This window comes from Melospiza melodia, chromosome 22, assembly GCF_035770615.1.
Source record: "Melospiza melodia melodia isolate bMelMel2 chromosome 22, bMelMel2.pri, whole genome shotgun sequence".
Classification (NCBI taxonomy): domain Eukaryota; kingdom Metazoa; phylum Chordata; class Aves; order Passeriformes; family Passerellidae; genus Melospiza; species Melospiza melodia.
In genome coordinates this window covers 8113732-8138844 of record NC_086215.1, presented here as the reverse complement: position 1 = coordinate 8138844, position 25113 = coordinate 8113732, and the positions used below count along the sequence as shown (strand labels likewise).

At 44.3% G+C, this 25113-nt stretch overlaps 1 protein-coding gene across 1 annotated transcript; it reads right to left on the bottom strand.

The window, feature by feature from the left end:
* Positions 1-81: 81 nt before the first annotated feature.
* On the bottom strand, positions 82-25083 carry NUP188 (nucleoporin 188). The gene is made up of 44 exons (XM_063174464.1): positions 25015-25083; positions 23130-23184; positions 22454-22527; positions 22148-22232; positions 21442-21522; positions 20989-21033; positions 20340-20432; positions 20103-20222; positions 19502-19713; positions 18953-19067; positions 18530-18730; positions 17763-17852; positions 17068-17133; positions 16408-16527; positions 15837-15963; positions 15558-15713; positions 15079-15205; positions 14377-14464; positions 14221-14297; positions 13953-14067; positions 13509-13629; positions 13247-13313; positions 12698-12826; positions 12411-12544; positions 11935-12041; positions 10905-11111; positions 10370-10539; positions 9999-10068; positions 9335-9402; positions 8539-8734; positions 7983-8060; positions 7557-7642; positions 6909-7054; positions 5609-5790; positions 5039-5239; positions 4311-4403; positions 4018-4176; positions 3678-3815; positions 3225-3299; positions 2344-2553; positions 1583-1714; positions 1377-1447; positions 1074-1203; positions 82-926 (listed from the first exon to the last, which is right to left on the bottom strand). The coding sequence occupies exons 1-44, from the start codon at positions 25038-25040 to the stop codon at positions 756-758; spliced, it is 5214 nt and encodes a 1737-aa protein (XP_063030534.1). The 5' UTR covers positions 25041-25083; the 3' UTR covers positions 82-755.
* Positions 25084-25113: the final 30 nt, after the last annotated feature.

The window sequence follows — 25113 nt, the reverse complement described above, 5'->3', positions numbered from 1 at the left end:
TTAGCTGGGATTTCAAAGAATTACCACTCAGACACTGCAGAACTGGTGCTGCTGTGTCCAACACAAACCCATGAACACAACTGCTGTCTATAAAGGTTTTAATATCAGTATAAATAGGGCACAGTTACAAAAAACTGCAAGACTGGAGCAATGGAATTTTGACATAAAAACCTTAAGTGAGGCCTTGCTCTTCAGAAACACACACAACACACAGACTGCAGGGTGCAGGGAAGGCGTGAGCACACATACACCATCGTGCCTGGAACCATTCAGTACAAAAATAGCAGTAGAAAGATGGTCTCTGAATTGCTGGCTGATCCCTTGGGTGTGCCTTAGCTGGACTCCACACAGGAGATGCAGGCTGCACCTTGTGTTAGGAGCAGAGTTAATGCCCAGCAGAAAGCATCTCCTCTCTCCACCCAGCCACAGCTTCCCCAGCTGAGGTACAAGCTATAAAAATAAAGGTTTTGACTGTTCAGTGCTTGTACCCAGCCAGGATGCTCTGGCAGACAGGGTGAGCAGAATGTGCACGTGGGCTGGTCATGGGGAGCCAGCTGGGCTCTCCTTACATTCACTCTGCTCCTGGGTGGCAAGAGTTCCATGGGATCTCTCTGCTCAGGTGACACCACTGCCCACACCTGGCCTCCCTCCCTTCCCAGTCCTCATTACAGCTCTGCCAAAGGTGACGCCTTCTGTGGTGGATGGGAATTGTTCCGCTGCAGGTCCTGACAAGGGAGGCAGGGCCAGGACGGGATCTATCTCTGCACGTGCCGGACAAAGGCCTGCACCAGCTGGAACAAGGGCTCCTGCCCCTCTGGACCCAGCTTGGAGGCAGACTTTCCCTGGGGAGAGGGAAGGACCCCGCTGGCAGGGGAAGAGGGACCTCCCCTGCGGAAGTACCGGGACAGGCTGGAGAGCAGCGTACTCTGCAAGCAAAGAGAGCAGCAAGTCAGCTCCTTCCACCACAGCCCCACAGGAATGTGGCACCATGAGCAGCCCGAGGCTGTTCAGTGCTGCTGGGGAATGGCAGCACAGGCCCACTGAGCAGGGAGGGGACAGCACGAGGCGCTCACCAGCTCCGAGCTGAGCTCCTGCTTCATGCGCTGCTTGTCCCGCGGGTGCACGGCCGGGTCCCGCAGGTACCGCACAGCCTGCGAGATCAGCAGGTAGAAACAGTTCTCCATTGTAAACATCAGCAGAGACCTGTGCAAAGAAACACACATCAGCAGCAGCCAAAAGGGGCAGCACACTCTGGTTTCCAGGTCAAATAGTTAAGGGATGTACAAAGATACACAAATGCTTCTAAACTTCAGTTCTGATCTGAGGAGCTGGGACTGCTGCTTGGCTGTAACTACACCAAGTAACTGGAAACTTACTTGAGGGTTTTGGTTCCCTCTTGCATATTCAGCCCTGCAGCCTGAGGGAAAGGTTCTTTCTTCTTATCCATCTTTGAGGGAAAAAAAGACAGGCATTAGAGACAGGAGATAGGAAAGAACTGCTCATGCTCTTCAGAGTCTCAGCTGAAGGAGCACTCTGGGATCACTGCAGCTGCTGTGCTCCCAGACACAGGAAGGGCCAGTACCTCTCCCAGCATGTTCAGGGCCACGTTGACTGTGGCAAGGAGGGTCCCAAAGGAAGGTGCAACGTCCGAGTCAAAGGCCGGTGTGGTGAAACTCAAGACAAAGAGCACATTGTACTCAGCAAGGTCCAGAGACTGTGGAGAAACAGAAGGAGAAGTGAGACCCAGGAGGCCATGAGGATGGTGTTGCCATAGGAACAGGAATACTCAGTCCCTTCTCACACTTTTTATATGGAAAAATAGAAGCACTGTGATAATTTCCCAAGTATCAGGTGTGCAGCTGGAGCAATAAAGTGTCCTGCACAATCAGACTCCATAGCTCTCCTCTCACAGCTGCCATCACTGGCACACCAAAGTACTGGCTGCTCCCAGGGGCCCAGGAGGACATTCCCTACCCAACACTTAGCAGGACACTGCCAGAATCAAGGATTAAACCTTCCCTTTCTGAACCTGGAGAACAGGCACTGGATCACACCACCATGGGAGGGTGACAAGAGGATTTTTCCTGTAGAATGATATACTGAAGGTACAACCCAACTGGGTTATTGTCTGCTCCAGTAAGGTCACACACACAGCCTTGTGTAGATCACACAAAAGCTCAGCCAAGTCTTCCCTTCCCACTGTGCAGTGCCTGATTCCCAAAGCAAATTCCTTCTCTCCTGCCTTCCTGCTCCGTGCAGAGCAGCAGACAGGTGGGGTCACTGCATCAAGCAGGGCACACAATATCCCTGGAAATGCTGGGAACCCCCCTTTGGAGCACCCACCTGGTCAAGGAGGATCTGGCAGACATCAGGGGTGAAGTGGCGCAGGGCAGCCAGGGATTTGCTGAGGATTTTGAGGAGGCTGTACTGCACTGTGAGCAGGGCCTTCTGCTCTGCTGCCTCTGACTCGGGGCTGGGGGGCTTGGAGGAGGCCTGGGGGTTGCGCTGCACGCGGGGAGTGACGCTGGATGGGAGGGAGTCGCCGTTTTTTGTCTGCGGAGAAAGCAAAGAGAAAGTCTTGGATACAGATGGGATTATTTCACACTAAGATAAATGTTTGGAGAAAAAAAACTGCTGTGAACAAAGAGAATGAGGAAATAAGGCACCCAAAGTCTGTCACTTGCTGAGAGTGTTCAGTTGGTGTGGGCTGGGGAGACACTGCATTGCAGGGAGGCAGCTGCAGAGGCTGTTTGGATTCCACACTCAGGAAAAAGAATGATCAACACACCAAGCCTGAGCCATGCTGAAGGAACTCTGCAGCAGCAATGCATCATCTCCACCTCGTGCATCTGAAGATGTCCCAAGAACAAGAACTATCTCCCTTTAACAAATTAAATCAAATTAAGGACACCAGGTCAACAGTGGCTTAACTAATGGCACTCCAGAGTCCTACAGCAATGCAGTCTCTTTGTAACAGCAGGCTACTCAGCACAGGCTGCTGGTTATCTAGGACTGGCTTTACACAGTCCAAAGGCTTTCAGAGTCCAGACTAATCTCAGCATTTTTTTTTTTTTGGCTGTGAAAAATGCAAATTCTAACTACAGATGGGTGTCAATAATCACCATGAAGTGTATCAATAATCCATTCAACATCCAAGACTCTTTATAATGATTAATGTCCCCTTCTAACAGGGAGCATGGTGAAGTCTGGTGTAGGATCCTCACCTGCAGGTAGTGCTGGAGCATTTTACGGCTATGCAGGAGGGAGGTACAGGCCTGGCACAGGTAACACAGATTCACCTGCAAGAAATAAAGTCAGGGAGAAATCTCAAACCCTGTCTATTCACTGCCACTGCTGGAAGCTAGAAAATCCAAACATAGCACTGTGATCATAAAGGATCCACACAGTTTCTTAATTTCCCAGTATTTTCTTGAAATCACCTGGCACTAAGAACTGAAATTAAGTCATTGAATTCCCCAATTTGCTTTACCAAGCTACCACTTCTTTCTTTCCCAACAGTTATATTTCCTTACTTGAGACCAGGTACTGACAGAATGGGCAGTTAAATAACCTCAGCTGTAATTCCCATTAAAGGAGTGGTAATAACAAAGTGATATTGTGCCATTCAGACAACCAAATCCCTGCACTCCAAGGCAATGTATTATCCTGATTCCTACCTGCATGTCCCGCATAAGCTGTGGCAGGTGGAAATGCCACTCCTTTGTGAAATTGGAGAGCTGAAGAATGAAGCCAACAGTGTGATCAGCCTCTTCCAGACAGGCCAAGCTCTGCACAGTCCGTACTGCATTCAGGCACTGGGAAGGAGAGAGAAGTAAATCAGGGCCATGGAAGATAAGGGACAGATGGGTAACATCCCATCCTCCTCTCACAGACATTCCCACTGTAACCCTGCCCAAGGCAGCAGTGACTTTTCAGTGCATTTGCCCTTTCTGACTCATCTCCACTGCTGTTGGAACAGAGGAGCCAAGTGAAGCACAGAGGCAGTTTGTGACACACCTGAAGGATCCTCTCCTGATGGACACCCACAAAGTCCAGAGCTTCTGTCAGGAAGTTGTATCTGAGTGTTTTGAGCAGACGTTCCATGAGGGACATGGAGAGCCGATAGACCCCGGGCCAGGAGGGGGCATCCAGGGATTTCCGGGATGAGGCAGAAGTCTGAACAAATCACACACAAAAACAAGTGACTACTTCCCCTCCACACCATTCTGGCAGCCTCCAGCCACAGCCTGAGAGGGCATGGGAAGCTCTCTGGGTGCGTCCCCAGCTGGAGTGAAGGAAGCAGCACCCACCTGGATGGCTCCATTGGTGCTGAGCTGGTACACGCTCAGGAGGGGCAGGCAGACGCTCTGGGTGACACCAGCTCCTGCCATTGCTGCTGCTCCCTGCAAGAACAGACTGCAGTTGGAATCTGTGCCTCTGCTCTCTGAGACTGAAGAGACTTGTGCTGCAGCAGATATTTCAGTTCTTTGCACTGTCACCACCCTTTTACAGAACTTTCATCTGCACACACCTCTGTGTTGTTAAAAGTTCAACATCAAGAAAAGGGAAATCAAACCTGCATAACTGTACTCAAAATTCCATTTATCACCTGCTCTGGTATGTACATAATACTTGCAAAGGGGCTTGGAACAACCTTGTTTTCACTTAAAGCCCTATATAAGTTGAATTTGAAATAGATAAGTAACACTTTATTAAAACTAATGAAGAAGCAGGTTCCAACACTCAATGCTGGTTTAATGAGGAGTATTTGCATTGCAGAATCCATTCAGTGAAAGTGCCTGCTCTAAATGACAGGTCTGGCTGGCTCAGCTTTTCCCAGACATCCCACTATGGATGCAAGGCACACTAAGCAGGTGTACGTACAGGACCTGCTGCTTGCCAATCTCAAAAAAATATCCCTTTATCTACAGCTCATCATTCAGCTGCATCACAGACAGGATAATGAGATAAAAAATGAGACAGACTTTTCTCATTTAAAGTGTACAGCCATGCACTCTCACTTCTCTGCATCTCTCACCTGCTGAGTCCTTGCTAAGGTCAGCAGCAGATGTAACGAGGCCTCTGTGAAGTGAAGGTTTTGTTTAACTCTCAGGCTGATCTCCAGTGCAGCAAAGATGGTGGGAAGCACAGGGACTTTCCTAGTAATCTGCAGCCAGTAATCTCCATCTTCATCCACCTCACAAAGCTCCTTAGCCAGATGCAAACCCAGAACACACACCTGCAGTGACAAGGAAAGGTAGGTAGGTACAGGGCTGTACCAAGAAAAATCTCAAAAGCATTTACTAACACCACCTAAAGTTCAATCATTCTCAGAATCACAGATGAAAGCTCCTGGTACCCCTCACATTATACCCTGTACACCTCTTGGCTGTATCAGCACTCATGACAATATTTTTAGTGCACACCTGAAGAAGAGGCAGCAACAGCCAACTTCCCAGACTGATGTGAGCCAAGAAAATTCTGATATAGAAACTGCTGAAACTTCCTCTGAAGGCAGCAGGCTACAAAGGAAAGCTGTTCCAAGCACCATGAAAGGCTTGTCTAGAGAGAAGAGACAAGCCTGCAGAGCAGATGAGCAGCCCCTTACCCCATCTCGCTGGTCCTTGTGCCTCACGCGGGACGCGTCGTCGGTCTCCATGCTGTCCTTGTCATCCGCGGCATCGCCCACGCTCAGGCTGTGCCGGGTCTGGTCCAAGAGAGCAATGACCTCATCCTGGAGAGTCTCACACACACTCAGCACCAGCTGGGGGTACTGGGGGATGTCATTCACTGTGACACACACAACACACACCAGTTAACACACAGGCCTTGTACTCAGCTTTCCAGTTTAACTGGTAACATCACTGAGCCACATTTCCTGGAATTAGCATTGATTCTGTTCTCATTTCAAAACCTACAAAACAATGAGAGCAGCTGTGACTGAGTTAGATGTCTACATCTAGGAGTACATATTCAGGGATTATATTCATCTCAGTAACAAAACCATGTAGATTTTGTCATACAAAGTCATATAAACTCATGACATGTCAAAACACAAATCAAGCACTACTATGGACAGATTATTCCACCACAGCAATTCCCACCCACTGCTCCAGACTGCTGGTATCAGCCTATGCAGACTGGGTGCAGTCCATGGTCTGTGAATCCATATAAATACTACATTCTTATCAAAACCACTATAATAAATTGGACCACCTTTTACCAGCATGATTAGAAACTCAAATTCAACAGCAAAGAAAACAATTAAAATTCGTTTCTTTAAACCAATCCTCCACTTACTACTTATTTTTCAAAAAGTAGTTTGCAGAGCCAAAGCAATGGGACAAGGAACACAGACAAGTAACCTGACACACTTTTAATCACAGCTGCCTTTGTATGTGTTGCACAGAGAAATACTGCCCAGATTTCACTGAGGGTCTTCAAGTGCCACTGCACTGCCAGAGGCCCCACAAGCGACAATGACCAGACTGGTTTCTGTGGTTTGTAACAAACCACAGAAATGTACTCTTTCTTGTGTTTGGGTCTTTTGTTATCTCTAACTAGGAATCCATGGCAGAATCTAAGCTCTACAGTCACCCTGAGAGAGCCTGACTTACACATCCACTGAGCTGTCTCCAAAAACACACAGGAACTAAACTGATCAAACAGAGGTTATTGTCAGGGAAAGAAAAGAGAAGGGAATACATGGACAGAGTGAATGAATGATAAACCTCACCTCTTTCCAAAACTAGCTAAAGAAGGGAAGAAAAGAGGAGAGAAGTCCCCCAGGCTGGTGACTACATTCAGCACCCTACACTATTACCAGCACCACGTGTTTATCTTGCACATGCTGGGGGTAAGGAGTGTTCAGCCCTGGCACCTCAACACCTGCACATGCACCACCTCACCTTTCATCTCCTTCATTTGCAGAACAGTGATAAGAGCTGAGAACACTTTGGCTTTGGTTTTCTCCATCATCTGCTGATCTGCCTGTAGTACTCCCTCCAGAATCTGCGTCAAGGAGTTTATGATTTTATCCACAGAACTCAACTCGCTGACAACAAAAAGGGAGAGCTCTTCAGATTAGACAAGATCCCTCAATAAATATACTGGCTTGAATGAGCTGTGTGGATCATAAGTTATATGACCCCTAAAAACATAAGCAGTTCTTGAAAGTAAAGTTTAAGTCACCATCTGGATCTCACTAAAGACATTCCACAGAATGAGAGAATGTTTTTTCCCTTCATTGTGAGAATGAGAGTGAGAAAGCAGGACTAACTATCACAAAAGCTCTTTTGCTACTTCTCACCAGCAAGCAGGAAACCAAATTATTGTATTGCTACCACAGATTTCTCACAGTTTCAGCAACAACCAAGAGACATTTGACATGCCAAAAGAGAATTCCATGATAAGGCTTCAGTTTTCTCCCCAGATCACTAAGGGATTCTCACTAGAGCAAAACACTTCAACATAATCTCCCAAATTTTTATTTAAACATGACCTCCAAAGTTTTTATTTCTAGCAGTGACTAAAAAATATCCAAATAAAATACCTACCTTTTCCACTGCTTGAGCAGGATCAGAAGAAGGGTACACAGCATAGACCCCAGCTGCAGACAGGGCACTGACATGGGAACCTGGAGCTAAGGAGAAGTACAGGAAGAGTTACAGCTCGAACAGTCACAGATAGAAAGAAACACTTCAGAAATGCTCAGCCCAAGCACCAGCACCAAATGACCAGGTTTGTTCTTCAGCAGAACTGAGGGGACCAGAGCCAGTACCCTCACAGAGTCATTTAGTAATAACAAGAATGACACATACAAAATAAAGATTTAAGCAGCTCATCAGTTCATAGAGAGAGAGAGAGACTCTGTTTCAGCCCATTTCACAGGATCTAAAAACCCTAAGATTACAAGCATCTGTAGGAATAGGCAAAGAAGATAAGCAATTAGGAAATGAGAGAACCAATAGGAAACGACCTACCAAAACCCTGGTGCCATTTAGCACATCCAGAAACAACTCCTGATGAACTGCAGAATCGGTCAGATGCATGACATCAGCCTAAATCAACAAAGATAAAGTTCAATCAGCACAACAAAAGGTGCTAAAATCAGTCTACTGTTTTGTTACTTTAAGAATCCATCAATATTATAACTGCTGAGTTTTACAGAAATCACTTCAGTCCTACATTACCATTGACAAGAAGCTGGTAATGACTAATTGCTTAATGGTGCATCCCTGCTGCACTCGACACAGGAAAAGCTTGTCAAGGTTGCAAAATTACTCAGAAACCCTCTAAAAATTATTTACTACCTCCTTCCTTGAGAGGGCAATATGCTCATTATGATCAAACAGCAAAACACCACCCACTCTAACCTCTTGCACCATGCTCACACCAACCTGTACTGTGCTCACACACACAACAAAACTGAAAGAAAAAACATTGAATTCTGCTTAGCTGGCTCTAGGAAGCTGCTGACATTGTACTGCTCAAAATATTCATTTCAGCCTCTCATGCAGGGTAGGAGGCAGCCCTTACATGGCTTGTGGAGATGATGAGCAGCATCCTCCAGGCTGAGATGAGCATTTGGTACTCGGTGACGGAGGCACAGCTGCTGCCCTCGGTCTCTGCCACGTGCTGGGCCAGGGACCTCACGTACTCTGACCAGTAGGCAAAGCGCTTCTTGCTGGAGAAATTCTTCAGAGTGTCCTTCAGGGACTGGTCCAGTGAGCCCCTGGCCAAAGCAAGAGGAGAAGTTATCCTCAGTTATTCTTGGGTCAGAAAATATACTTCTGAGATTCAGGAAAGTCAAGGACACAGCTTGCAAGTGAATGTTATTCCACATATTTGACCTGTGCAGGGAATCTCACTTTTTGCATCAAATATGAAGGAAAAACATGATCCTTGAAGAAAATCTATAATTTTTTTTAAATAAATTTTAGTTAATCCTGACTTTTCAACATATGAAACAGATGTTACTTTCAGGAAAGAAAATCAAGTGGGAGAAAACTACTAAATGTGATTCAACCACTACAGGTTTATTCAGTTTAGTTGAAAATTAGTTTTAATAAATACTGTATATTCTTATTTCAGGATACAAGGAAAATACTGATACATTCCCACCTAAAGGCTGCAGAAGAATTGTAATGTCTTTCTGCAATTAGTGATTGCAAGAATCTCCAATGTTTGTCATGTGCTCATGAATCACCCCCAGATTTTCACAGGATTACAAATGCTTTGCCCACATAGGGCCACATGGTGTATCAAGAGTTAACACACACAGTTCAGATAACTAACAAGTACAGGGATCAAGGAGAGACTACCAAAGACTCACTTGACAACATAGTAGATCTCCAAGCAGATGATTTTCATTATTAAGGCACAGGTATCCAAGACACTGAGCTATGAAGAAAAAAAAAAAAGGAAAAAAAAATCAAAATCTGAGTTCTACAGGGTAACTGAAATTATCCCTACCCATCCACTTGGGATTGGCTGATACTCCAGTTCTGCAGGAGACTTATTTCTCCCACAATAGCAATACTTATGCCATTTTAACCACAGACTGGTGACAATAGGGACAGAATACTGTGCTCAGAGTTTGAACTCTTCAGTGAGAGCACAGGGCTTTCAGAATGAAGGAAATAACTCGCACAGAAAGGAAGAACAAGAACCTAATCAATTCCTCCATGATACCAGTCAGCCTGAGCCCAGATTATGGATACACTTCAGACACACACCTTCTACAGTGAGTGTCACCACAGCTGCCACACAGCTATTTTTGTTTCACATGTGAATAAATAGCAGAGGATTTCAAAAGGCAGCTCATGGCTGCCCAGTCTCTGAAAAGTCAGACAGCATTCACTTCATCTTCTGCCTGTGTTTAACCCACTTGGTCACAGCTCCCTTTAGGAAGCTGGAAGCAGAGGGAATGGCCACACATATCATTTAGAACCTCTTCTGAGGAGTACATAAATCCATTTTGTTTAGATGTAACTCACCTCTGATGATTCAGAAGGCGGAGGAAGGGTCCCAAAGAGAGGATTAGTTAAATTTTCCCAGAACTTTGGCCTAAAAGACATAAACAAAAGTATTATCAGTTATCTCCCTCATGCCACATGCCTAGCAGCATTTTGAGTGTACCAAACTTTGCAGAAAATATGCTTTGATAAATACAAGTTTATTTAGCTTTGTATAAAAGAAGCAGAAATATATTTGATTCTGACACACTGGGGCTTCTCATCTTCCACACTCAAAGCCCACACACTGCGTACCCTCACCACACCCTAAGATGCAAATATCCCTGAAAAGTCTGATAAACCACAGAAACAGTGTTCTGGAAAAGAGGAAGGGAAATGCCTTGACCACTCACTTTGTCCTCAGCACGAGCATGGCGCTGTCACGACGGTCCTGCCACAGCGCGTGCAGGAAGGCGATGGCGGCGCGGTGCAGGAGGGGAGGGCACCAGTACCTCTCCTGCTGCTTGGAGTCAATCAGCTCCAACACCACTTGGAGGCAGCTCCACTCCCCCAAGCTGAATTCCTAAAGCAAAAGGAAACAAGAGGCTATAATGCTGGAGAACTATATTGTCCACTGTACACAAATCTTTATCTTTCTCACTGCCAGAGTGTCATGAACGAGTGTTTTAAGGTTGCTTAAAGAACAGCACATGCAGTGAAGAGAGCAGCTCACAGGCACCCTTGGTCTTTGTTGATGCTCTGTTGCTAACTCAGTATCTGCCTTGAAATACTGGGGAAAGTTTCTCTTTGGTTTATAGGAAAAAGCAAAACTGGCATAACACCACACGCATTAAACACAAGCACAAGCTGCATTTATCTTTACATTAAGCACATCGGGTTACAAAAAAAAATGCCAGTGAGTCCTTGGGCAAGTATCTGCTATTGTACCTTTGACCCATCACTGCCATCCTTCACTTCCAAGTTGAGGAACAGCTCAATGAGGCCAGGCTGTGTCTCCACTGCCACTGTGAGGAACTCCAGGATCATGACCTTGATGCGCATGTCCTCGATCTTGCTCTGCAGGTGGGTGAGGAAGGCGTCGCGGATGGCAGCAGCGTCACTGCCCAGGCAGGCATACACAGACATGGGAGCAACCTGCCCATGGGAACAAGCACCAGAGGGAAAAATAATCGTGCTGAACACAATGCTTAATGCTTAAAAGGTGATTGTATTGAAACTCAAAAATATTTAATATTGGATCGATGAATCTATCAAAGTAAGTTGTCATTAAGCAGGAAGAAATGTGACAAGTGATCCAAACTTTCCTCTTGAGCAATTCTACTCTATCCTCACCTATTTCTCAAAGGTTACAAAAGAAATAGAAAAGACAAAGGAAAAAACAGTTTTGGAATTACATTTCTTGAAATAAATGAGCCAATATCTGGATTTCTATGCTTTTAGAAAGCTACAAATATTCTGATGTTTAGCAGACAAAAAGAATAAGTGTAGAAGACTTCATAAGTCTAAAGTCAATTTTTACCAAGTCCAGAAGTCTAAAAGTTGAAAGGTCCCAATAAAAACTTAAATAGGATACTCTTCTCAGTAAGGTGGTAGGAAGGTTTCAGGTAGGAAGGTCTAGGAATTGTATTTAAGAGCGTGACTAGAGAAAGTTGCTCAAAAATTGGGAAGAGAACAACTGGAGGTGCAAATACTTTGCAAAAAAAACCCCACTCATGGGATGCCTCCCAGTGGGAGCTGAGTGACTTCTGAAACAGCAATTCACATCAAAAAACTGAAGGATCCTTTACACGATTTTTCATGTGCTCTAAATTGGGTGCCATCATATCACCCTGCTTCAACTGAATTGCACTAAGCTCCCTGATACAAAAAAAGCCTGAGGAGATTATTTGAAAAAATTTCAGTGGTGGAATCAGTCACAAGGGGAGAAGCAAAGGAGCACTGATGTGTCTTATCTTACTGTAGCCAGTCGTTTGAGCAGCTGGATGGCCAGGCGTGGAAGTGCAGGGTCGTGCTTGTGGTAGATATATTTGGCCAAGACAGCAATAAGGTTGTTCCCATGAGCACCTGGAGAGAACACAAATAAAATGAAAGAGAAGAAACAACAAGATGTAACTATTTACCAAATGATTTCCACAGCAGAAGATGAGAACTAAGTTGGTCTCCCAAAAGAACATGGTATGGGTCTAGCCAGAGGCATTAACAGCAACTGATTTAGTATATTCTGTAATGACAATAACCTCATTACAAAGCAGCAAAAATAAGCCATGTTTGAATAATCCTTTAAAAGCTGTCCCAGAGGGGAAGAATGCCTTAGAGGAGGGAGAAGAGGCATCCTCCCATCAGTAGGAACCACTTTTTGTAACCTGGAAACCTTAACCAGTGTTTGTGATGAGACACACAGTGCCATTTGCAGATGCCCCAGGCAGCACCCACCATGCTGAGTGAGTGCCTGCTCCAGGGGTGACACCACGCTGGACGGGGGCTTCAGCCGGATGACGTTGTTGGTAACAGAGAATGCCAACTTCACTGTCTGGATCAGCAGCTGCCCTTGGCCCTGGGACTCATCACTGTGTCCAAAGAGAATCCAAAGTAAGGAACTGTGCTCACAACCAACATTTATTATTTTAGAACATTCACAGAGGAAACTCCATCAGAGTTACAAGACGTTTTCACTCAGAACCAGCACACAGAAGCTGCCCAAACAGGCACACCCCACTCACCTGCTGGACTGGGAGGCCATGACCATGTCAATGGTGTCCACCCCAATGCCCATGATGTTAATGACAGCTTGCCCTGCCTCTGTGTTGGCCAGGCTGAAGATGCACAAGGACTGCAGGCTGGGGGCATTGCTGTGACACAAACACAGGACAGTGTCAGCAGGAGCACTTGAGGCATTTTGCCACATTGCATTTAGAAAACTACCACAAAGTAACCTCATTTCTACACCCCCACTGACCCTTCCTTTACTCTCCCTTCTACTTTCACCAGAGTACACCAAACAGGAAAGTGGATGACACTCTGTCCCAAGAAATCTACGCGCTCTTTTCTTTTTTCTACCAGAAGTTCTAGAAACCAACATGATTTGCTCTGTCCCTAATCCTTTGCTACCCTTCCTGTACTCAGAAATGCAGCAAACAGCTGAAACCAGAACTACACAGCTATGCCAGCTCCCCCCTAGTCATTTGAATTCAAAAACTGAAACAAGATGACAGTGATTCCTGCACTGTAAACCAGGCTAGTGCAGGTGTGAGACCTCTCACCTGTCTTACCTGCTGCGAGGATCCATTTCAGGACATAAGTTCAGAATAGCATGGATCAGCTGCAGAATTAGGCACCCTAAAACAGAGATGAAATGGACTACTCAAGTTTTTGAAAACTTTTGCCTCATTCCTTGTATTTTCCAACAAATCACAGCACCTAACAATATCAGGAGCTGTACAATGCAAATCCCAAACAGCTGCTAGAAAAAGAAGGCAGGTGATCCCTTTTATTCCCTTCCTCTCATACTCCCCCACCCTTTAACATCCTTACCGATTTTCTCTCTCACTCCATGAGAGTTGTATCTCCATTTGTGGTAATTTGGTAACATTTCCTTCAGAACAAACACAATGCAGGGCACCAGGCCTTGGCTCTGGGTGCTACCAAGTTGTCCCTAGGAGAAACAGAAATGTTATTTAACCAGGAGGGGAACGAGGACACTTCTGGAGGAAGATATTTCTTATTGTCTTTGAAGTGTGAGAAAACCATGGAACACAGATTTACAAGCAATTTCTAGTCTTTTGTAGTCACTTGAGACAAGTCAAAATGTTTTTTTTCTAAGAATCACATCACAGAAAGTACAAACAGCAGTGCAGAAGGGAAAGTTAAGCACATATTACTTAGAAAGCCCTGCTGCAAAGAGACTGATCTCAGACATGGCTGAGATCACTTTCACTTCTCAATCATAACAGCTCAGAGCACTCGAGAAGGACTCACCCGGACAAGAGTTGTTACCAGGTTCAGGAAGGAGATGGTAACACTGTACTCGCCTTGGGGCTGCTCCATGCTCATCAAAAGGTTTCCATAGCCCCCAGCATTCATTCCCTCTGCACTGTGAAATGAGCAAGAGAGTTCAGCACATGAATAGCAGGATTGTGACATGAATGAGAGATGTCAGGTGCAGAGATTGCACACTGGCAAAAAGGTTTTATTGCATGTTATGAATTGGATAGGCAAAAAAAAATGGGGTGAGGAACAGGAATACCTGATCATGTGATTCATACTGGACAGAGGATTGGCAACAAATGGCAAAAACCCTGTGTGGTGAAGGTCAGTCCAAACCTGCAAGAGAAAAGGCACAGATACTCCCTCTGATTTACATATAAATGTACTAGTTCTCACCAGCAGGTCCTTTTCTCACCTTGGCTGGCATCCGAGAAGCCAGGACTGTCAAGCAATTGACACAAGAAGCAATAACATCCACAGGGGGAGAGATTACAGTTGTTAGCCTGCAAAAGAGAAACAGCACGCATGAAAAAAAGCACTGCCACCTGTGGTCTAGTCTGTTTTTTAATCAAAAAGTTCTTTCTCTCTCACTGAAGTACACATATATAAAATTTAAGCAGATAATTACAGACACCAGAGTCAGCACTTTCAGTCTAGACTTGCCACCTCCCCCTCACACCTGAGTCAGATCAATTTACTGCCAGAGCAAGGCTGGCAAGACAGCAGGTTGTCACAGCAAACAATAATTATACAGCTGAACATCAATTCCCAGGCAGTTAACTCTGTGAGGAGTTAATAATTACAACTGTTTTAAAACCTGTGAGCTACTGCTCTAATGCTATGTTTTATCCCTGTTTCATGTAAATATAGCTACTAATCAAAATTACCTTTAAAGGGATAAAATTGCACACCTTTCAGGAAAGAAGTAGAAGAGGGGGCATTTCTGCTGTATCAAAACATTAACCTATGTGTAACCAGAACAGTTTTGAGAGCTGAACACCAGTCTTGGGGAATTCAAGCACTGACACACATCCTGTAAAGCTCTTGGCAAAATAAGTAATCAGCTATCCTTCAGGTCACTCTGTCTGCTTAGGAACCTCTGCTGTCAGGGACTCACCTCTGCAGGAGCATGTAGATTCGTGATGTGATTGGCAGAAGACAATCTGCTATTGATACATCAGTGCTGATGACTTTATGAACCAGATCAATTATGGGCTTGACCCTCTGGCAATGCTGAATCACATCTAGATAAAGAAAACCAAACATTAGAATACAAAATTGTACTTCAGCAGTAATCAAGCCTGGAACAACGCACATATCTCTTACCACATACCTGCATGATTCAAAACCATCCCTCTCTCATATTAAAAAACATTTGTTTATCTATCTCAACTTTTCCCTCATCTAAAGTGTATCTCATTACACTACATGCTCTTGGCTTTTTGCAGTGAATTTTACAGAATAATCATCATCAGGTTTCTGAATAATATTCCATGCTCCTCCAAATGCACTCAGAGCTGTTCAGTCCTACTACTAACCTCAAATTTCACCAATTAATAATTATTTATTCTCTTTCACACTCCCAGTCTGTCTCACCTGCTGTTGACACAACATGGAGCAGCATCTCAATCTCACAGGTGAACAGAGTCCAGCTGCTGTAGGAATACTCCCAGCGTACCAAATAAGCCCGATCATCCAGCATCACTTGGCCCACTGTTCCCTGAGGTATCCGTAGATTTGTCTGACCTAGCCCTACAGATTGAAGAAGCAGGTGAAACAAAGTCACAAATTTACCCATGAGTTAGAAGCCAGGTAAAGAAAGAGCTGAGCTCCCCAAAGGATTTCAGTAAGAAAAGGTGAGTGCAGTTTCCTTACCAAGAGGATAGAGGAGCTTTGGAGCCTGTCGCCGCCACAGTGTGCCATCCTCATGGGAGATCACATCTGGAGGTTTGTGCTTGTACAGCTCAATATAGAAGGACATTTTATCCAGGAAACTGTATACCTGCATCAGAGAGAGCTTCAACAACACAGCCAAAGAGCCAGAGCTCCTTAAAAATTTATCAACCAGGTCATTTCCAGTATCAAGCAAGTTTACTTGAGGCGTACAACAATATCCTTCTAATACATCAACCCTACCAAAAAATTATTACACAACCCTCATGTTCAGACAAGTCTCATCTAATGAATCAGATAAGTAACACCCAAAAATTAGCATCTTAATCTTCAGCCATTAAAGCTGAAAAGATTTCTAAAAGCCAGAAAACAGCATCCTGCAACAGCACACAACTCTGAAGGAGCCATGTCCACTGTTCTTAGACAAAAGCCTATGTCTGTTATTTAAGACTGCAACTGAGATAAGCTCATGTAATGGAAAGAAAGAATCACAGAGCATGTCATCCCTGACTCGAAATAAATCATCTCCCAAACACCAAGAGAGATCCTGTACCTTTTTTGCAGTAGATTTATCGGACACAAGGGCTTGGAGCAGCTGAAGGAGAGGAGTGAGAAGATGGGGGAACATCCCACAAACACTGTCCAGGATAATACCCAGACCTGCAGTAGGTTCCTGGTGGTGGAAACAGAGAACAAATGTCTTATTACTAAAAAGAAAAGCTAAAAGGGTCTCAGTATAGCACAAGGTTACAGTTCTATTTTAAGCTGTACATATAACATTAATCATGCACAAAAGTATCACTCCAGTGACTGGAGATCACACTTGCACAGACTAAAGCATGAGGCAGTCTGCATGTATAAGGCAAGAAGACTGTAAGGCATTACATATCATCCTAATTCTGACAACAAAAAATAAGCACAATGCTTTTGCCAGCAGTTAGTTCAATCCTTGCAGCCCCAGCCCTGCTATCAACTATCACCTATATTAAAACTCGTTCCAGTATCCTTTTCAAGTGTAAAGCCAAGGCTGTACCTAAAAAGCAGGAAAGGGCAAAAGTAAATCAAAGATAGATGCAAATGAACATTTGCTCCTCAGGCCCTCCTAGAAACCAACTCACCAAATACAACCAGCCTGTTCCTTTCCTGAAAGGGAACCTTTTATCAGGTCATAGTTATAAACAAGGTAGGTCAAACAAGCAGCAAACACACTCACTGTCTTCCAGAAGAGCTGAGGAATGCTGGAAGCTGCCAGAACTTCACATGCAGCATCAATTATATCCTACAAAGGAAGACAGGATGGAAAAAATCAAAGCTACTTCACACAGGAGGATTTTGTTCCAACCAGGTTCTGCCACATTTTTGGAATTTAAATTTCCACCAAGATGTAATTACTTCCAGGATCCAAAACACACCCAACACTCCCACCCCAGACCACAACCTAAAGCCATGCTCCTCATAATGAATGAACTGGCCACAGCAAACACATCCACAATATCTGCAGAGGGCTGTAAAATGTCCAGTCTAACTCAGAATGGAGTTTGTATTATTTCCATTGTTTTGGGAATAACAGATCACCAATTAGCTTCACATCCATAGGACTTCAAATGCATGATGTGCACTTTCATTACTAATCTGCCAGTCTGTAGAGGTGTTTACCACATTTGTATGGTGTAAATGCAGAAGGAAAACCAGCAAATCACTCATTTGGGTCTCCCTAAGCCACATAAAGCTTTCAAATTTGCTTAAAGCAAATTTGCATAACAGATTTGCATAAAGTATGCATTTTTGCATAAAGCTATTCAAATTTACAGTCTGAAATGCAGGATTACAATTTAATAGGCAATTAGCATCAGTTATGACAGGTAATTCTAAATTATGTAACAACTGCAAAGGCTCTTGGATGCTTACCTGCTGATTGCCCAACGTATGCAATTCCAGTGATGTCAGGACAAAGGAAAGAAGTCCATAAATACACATACAGGCTGTGCTGGCAGTACACTGCAAAGACAGAATAAACATGGCTGTTATGGGAAAAATATGACTTACAAACATGCTGTAACTCTGCTTTACACACCAAGTAACTGACTTTTTATGTATCCTTGCAAAACAGGGAGCAGTCATTAGTTAAGCTCCATATTAACACAAAATATTTCACTGACAGTAGAAGTCTTGCCATTACCATTATCACTAGAAATGCCTTGCAGGCATCAAAATAAAAAAAAAAAAAAAACGAAAAAGGCACTCAACACTTCTAGGAATCAAAAGGATTTGCTTTCACAGGCTTGTATCTACAAAGCATTTTATCCTACTACACCATGTTTTCTACTGAAGTCCTATACAGAGAATAGTGCAGAGTTAAATCATCCAATACTCAAGATCCACAATGGCAAATACACATATAAAGGCAAATCAAGAACTTTGATTAACTGGAGTCTATTCTGCTCAAGTGAGATGTAGTTCCTTGCTTAACAAAGCTTTACTTAGTTCTCTGGACATAACAATCTGTTTTGTTCCAACTCAATTTCTGACCCTCACTGAAAGAAGACTAAGATGATAGAACATGCTTTACTGCACGTTTGAAAAGAACTTTGGTTCAGTCTCTGCTTCCCATCACAGCTGTACATCAGGAGCAGTCAGACCCTCAAAAGCTCATATGCACAATTGAAGAAACTCACATTCTTGCCCCCACTGCTGAGGGATCTCAGCAGCTTTGTCAGATACTGGAAGACATTCAGCTGGATAGCAGTGCTGCCCATCTTCCTGATGATGTTTGTGGACTCATCTGGGTTTATGGTGTGACGGAGCAGAGCCCAGGCCAAAAGCACTGGAGCATGATGTGAGACATCCCCTAACTGCAGCAGCTGATTGTCCATCTCCTGCACAGAGACAAAGCAAAAGCAAAATAACAGAGATCTGAAAATAATTCATACTCAACAAGCACATAGCTTACTGTGGCCTTCTCACGGTATGTGGATGCCAGTTTCTACACTTGGCCAACAAGCACAAGGACCAGAAGTTTACAGACACAGTCTAGATAATCACATAAGTTCTGTATTGTTAGGCTTGAGGAGGGGTTGGTTACTCTGCCAGTGTTTTACCTGGTGGATGTGCTGATTGTTGGCCAACTTGTGCTCCTCTGTCCTGTCATCCAAAGCACGCTCATGGAGGGAGTCAATTTCCATGCCTTCCACCAGAATAAGAGCACTAAAGTAGCTACAAGCAGCAGCAGAATAAAAACAAATAGGTCAGTAACTTCATTTGAGAATTCAGGTGAGGTTTTTTTTTAAACTATAAGAGGTCAAAAAGCTTTAGTTTGCTTTGTTCATCTTTCTTCGAAGCAATAAGAAATTACAATAAATGAATGGCACATAATCCAAATTTTGTCTTGAAATGCTGGTACAGGAAAAAATACAATCTTCAGAACTACCTTTTCTGGTTGAACAGACAAAAGAGGGTCACTGAAATTTGAAGACAGCTTTTCCACCTTTAAAACTCTCTGCCATCAGGAGGTATGGCAGGATTCTCATTCCCCCTTCTGAGTCATGGCCCACACAGAACAACAGGCATTAATTATAAATGCATTTTTTTTCCTGAGAAAAATAATTGTTTTGCTCTGTACCCACATCACAAATACACACAACACTTACCCAATACGATCCACGAGGTGATCCATGCTCTCATCTACTAAATGTCTGTTGGTTTGTCTTGTGCCAAATCCCTGCTCCTTGAACATCTTTGCAAAGGCCAGGAGCTCCTCAGGTGCCATTTCAAAGTATGCATAGTAGAGGAAGATGACTTCCAGGAGCATGGACTGCTCCCGAAGGCACTGCACGAACCACCGGGAAACCTGACGTTCTGTCTGCAGGAAGGAAAGTTCCACCATCACATGTCAAACTCACAGGGCAGCCAAAGCAGTCACAAACTGAGAAGTGTGGAGGCATTTCAACAGCTTGTGCAGCCAGCAACACTGTCAATGACAAGGAAAGCCACTCTGGGTCCAGAGAGATCATGAACAACTACACATAAATGGCTCTGTTGGCTCTCCACAGATTTATTACAAGGAACAGTAAGTTTAATGAAACTGTTTCTGAGCAGAAGTATGTTCTGTTACAGAGAAAACAAATTTTATGTTTCTTGGACCAGAAGAAATGTCCTGATGAACTGCATTTGTACAAATATATTTTCCAATACACTACATGTAAGAAACAACTTTATAAGCTTGAGAAATGATAGTAAGAAACAAAATACCATCAGATTTCCATGTGTTTCCCAGGTAGGAGCCTCTGCTTTGTAGAGTGCTTCAAACTGCTTGCGGTAATTGGGAACGAGCTCCTTGTCCAACTTTTCAACGCACTGGAAGTACTGTGCCTAAAAGAAACAAGTCCATCAACTTCTCACATGCATGTGGGCTTTTTGCACAAGCAGGGAATTACCCCACAGCTCCCATATTTAGCCTGTTTCAATGGCATCACGTCCTGCACTCACTGTGTAAGGGTGTCTCTCGTCCTGGAAGTAGATGAGCAGGTGGAGGACGCAGCGCAGGATGCAGATCCTCTCCTCATAGTAGTAATCAGCGAGCTGTGAATGTAAAGTGTCACCAATACCAACCTGGCACAGTGCCCAAGTCCCTGCCACCTCCCTCTCCCAACCACTGCCAAGGCCTTCAGCACAGGAATACAGAGTTATTACAGATGGAATTTCAACTCAGCAGTTCTGAATTTGGGGAAAATAACCAAGACTTAAAAAACGTTACAGAACTCAATCGAGCATTGCCATAACGACAGGTCTATAATTACACTGTTAAATGAGCAAACTTGGAAATTTTTACCCCTATTACCCTCTGTCAGAAATGATCATCAATCTTGTCATGACACACAAATCTGCAAGCTTTGGAAAATGGCAGTGTACATCTACCCAGCTCAATTCCCTAACATCAAGCCTAAAACTGCATTTCTGTAGCAATTACTAACCCTCTTCAAGTCTACATGCACATCCCTCAATTCAGAAGCACCTTCTAAATAAAAGTCATCCTTTATTTAAGGAATACTTAAATTATTTCAAGATTTTCTACAAAAAAAGTAGGTTTGCTGCCAACAGATTTTTTCCCCAGAAAATACACATGGAAATTACTAACCTTCAGCATCAGAGCCTGACTCTGCCTTTCATCCTGAAGAACTGTCTGTAAAAAAAATATGACAAAAAAATAGCTACTGGAGAAATACCTACTGACAAAATATATGTTCACAAAATTACAAAAACAAATTAAAGACAAATTTTCTTTCATTTGGAAAGACAGATTCCAAAAGCACAAAGCCAAAACACTCATTTTTAACTATGTATTTATTTTTCAGCTCCACTCTCATTCACAAATCTGTAGCTTTCCTGTATTCCTGTGACAGAGAGAGGAGCTGAGTTCCTGCAGAGATCCAAGAAGGAAGAGATAAGCCTGGATGCAGCTCCAGAGAAGAAAAGCTAGAAAGCCATTTCCCAATCAAAACTAGGATTCACATGTGACCATTTGCATCAAAAAACAACTGTTATTAAGGAAAGATGTGGAGTCAATAGAACATAAATGGGAGCTATGGACCTTCAAGGAGTCTCTTGTTCCTCTGTAATCCTCTTGAAGATAAGATTGTAACAACTGCACACTCTGCTCTTCATCCAGACCCTGAACAAAAGAAAGATAAATGATCTGAAATTAATAAAAGGCAGCTGAATTCATTAAAGATTAAGATTCTCTCCAAATACTCAGGCAGTTCTTATCTTCAAAACAAATAATATACCAAAAGAATATTTTTCTACCAGGCAGATGCTTTAATCAGCACTTCTTTTAAATCCAAATACCAGCTTTAATGTCACTGAGCTGCAGTTTAACTTCAGCTAAAGGAGCATCAGCCATTTAAATAAAGGTACCACCAGCCACCAAACTTTAAACTTCTGGCTTAAAGAAACAGAACCTTGCAGGTAAATTGAGAGGATTGTCAAATAAGGCAACTGATTTAAGGGACATCAGTTTTTTAGCTGAGCAGTTTTCCTGGAAGAATCCAGCTCAGACCCACAGCAGGTGGCTGCTGCTGAAAAGGACCAAGAAAACCACAGCATCTCAAAGTCACTCATCACTTTGGAAGCTTGACCTAGAGCCTCAACATGGACTTCAACATCCTTTAGGTTACTTTGAACTGAAAGGACCTTAAGTTTCTCTCTACTCAACATCACAAAGGTTACTTCAGTGTCAGAATCCTGTAACAATGCATTCCAGGGATAAAAAACAATCCAAGAGCAGCTTCACTCACCAAAAACTTGCTGACTCTCAGACCCAACTCTTTCAGTGGAGCAGCAACATCTTTATCAGCTTTAATTTTTTCTGCTGAAGTCGTACTAAAGTGAAAAGAAATTTTAGTCATTAAAAAGGCAGCAATCTCAAGGAAAAAAATTAAATAGGCATAATTTCAAAGTTCTCCACTCTATCAGTTTAAACTGAACATTTGCTTTTTCCCCAGTGACCTTTCAATATTTCATACAAAATTCTGTAACCTTTCTTTACTTGCTAGGAAACTCCACATTAGAGATTCATGTCTAAAATCAGGCACTGACTGTACCTTGGTGGTTTGTAGTATGACAGTCCCTCTAACAGCCTCTGCCAGTGCTTGTTCAACTCTGCAGCAATCTGGGCCTAAAACAGAACCAAACACACTGAACAGACTCCTCAAAGTGCATTACCACATATTAGAGCTCTTAAACTTCAGCAAAGCAAAGAAATTCCAGCAGCACAAAGAGGCAGGAACAACACAAGAGGCAGGAACAACACAAGGCAGGTGTCTGTGGGTCAGAATAATTCCAGAGGCAGAACTGAACAGGGCACTGCCCATTCCTAGGGAGGTGGGGAAAAGGGAGGCAATGGACTGGGTTTAGAAACATTTGGATTCCCAAATTCTGGGCAAATTCTTGAAAGCACAGGCTCCAGCCCTCAAAATAAGGCAGCAGTTGTACCACACATGAACACCCCAGGGCAATCCAGGCAGCAGCACTTGTGCCCACTCCAGAAAAGGAAGCACCTTTTCCATACACCCTTCCAGGCACTTCATGCAGCAGCTGCAAACAAGCAGTGGAAGAATAAACAAGTAGCAGAGGTATGGGAACAAAAATCACACTGAGAAAGAAGGAAGAGCAGCAGAAAATATTTTCACTAATATTCAAAGAGATGAACAAAGGATGTGTTTGGCCATGGAGCCCAGGAAGTGATGGTCAAACCTGCTCTGCAGGGAATGAACTTACTGGTTCTCTTAAAGCTGATCTGCCCAGCAGAATTGTCCATAATTCTCTGCTGCTCCTGCAAACACAAGGAAAAGGTGGAGAGTATTTTAATGATTGATGTTATTCCAGCCTTCCATTTAGCTTACACTTTTCAAACCTGCAATTAACTTGCAGCAAATGACACTGCAGTGTGAGAAAAGTGATTTAAGGAAGATTAGCTTTTAGCTAATGAGCTTCAGATGTCCTAGAAAAACCAAGGGAAAACCCAGAGAGGGTGACAACTGACACAGCAAGACCTGTGAATTCACATCAAAGTTTCACATTGATAACAGGTTACCAGCTCAATTTGATTTTGCTATCTGAACATTTCAGGCTCCTAAGAAAATGAAAGCATAAAGCAATATTCTATTGTTACATTCAGTGCTCTCCTTCAAACAAAGTTTTCCATCAGTTTCATCCTCCACTCTAAGCAGAGCATAAAATTGTATGAAGTGAAAAACTGCACCATCTTTACACAGGCACCAGAATATCTACACTCAGTTTCTCATTTCTTCATGAGAACTCTGTAGAAAAGCCAACCTGCACTACAAAAATTTACAGATCACACCCTGACCCTGGCACACGCATTCAAAAAGTCTCCCTACAACAGCCCAGAGAAAAGATATTTGCCAAAAAGAGTATTTAATTTAGAAAAACTATGATTTGCTGGCAACACATTACAAATGAGGATTTAAACACCCCAACTCCCCACACAAAGACTGTCTACACAAGAACACTCATTGCCTTATTTTTAGAATAACATTATTAAAATAACTCACTGTGGCAGTGAAAGTCATCTGTGACTTCTGCCATGTGGTGACACTTAATGACAACACCTGTTATTTGCAGCACACCCATCAGTATAATTTCTCCCTGCTCATTCCTCACTGGTTGTGTGCATTTCTCTGCCATGAACCTCTCCAGCCACACAGACCACCCAAAGGCCCAGAATTTTACCAAGAATTGAACAGCAATGTGAAAGAAGCTATTGAATCAATCCCAGGTTCGGTGATCATGTCAGATCAGTGCCTTTATTTGTCGTGCACAGTTTCTTTCACTTATTGTCAAATCCGAGTCCCAGCCTAGCAACGCCAGCCCACCTACTTCTCACTCCTTCACAACCCCCTCTGGGAATAAAACACACCGTGGTTTGTTGTCCCCTCATCAATAAGGCTCCAAGACAGCTACGGAAGGAAAGCTCTCTGTACAGGACCACGAGTAACAGTGGTGTCACTAATTTAATAAAAATTAGACACTAGGGAAACTCCAGAACATAAAGCGTTGTAATAAATGACAAAAAACGTGCTCTGGAGATACGAAACCACCGAACTAAGATGATCACTGAACACGGGATTCATTAAAGCCCTTCCGTTACACATTTCCACGTGTGGATTTGACTCGCACGTCCCAGGAGCCGCGCGGGAGGCGCAGCCGGCCCTGGAGCGCCCCTCGCCTCAGGGAAGGGCCGAGCGCCCGTCGGGCACCCCCGCGAAGGGAGCGCGGACCGATCCCCGGCCCCGCCAAAGCAACGGCTCCAGGGAGCGCTGCCCAGCCCTGATCCCGCGCGGCAGAACTGAAGAACCACAAAATGCCGGCAGTCTCTCCCCACTGCGCTCCTTGAGCCGGGGCTCCCTGAGGCTCCCCCAGCCCGGGGGGCGGGGCCTCACCGCGCGCGCGAGGCGGGGGCGGGGCCAGCCCGGCGCGCGCCTAGCCGCAGTTAAAACCTCCCGGCCCCGCGCTGCGCCCCCTCCCCGCCGGCCCCTCTCGGCTCCCGGTCCCGCGGAGCGGGGTCCGCCCGCAGCGAGAGCCGGGGGCTCCCCCACGCTGCCCCCGCGTTCCCTCCGCCCCAGTGGCCCCGGCCCCGCACCTCGCGCTCAGCCCGCCCGCCGCCATCTTCGCTCCGTTGTCACGTGACCCAGGGGCTGCCTCCCTCCACCACGCCGGTGTCACGTGGTGCCGTACAAGC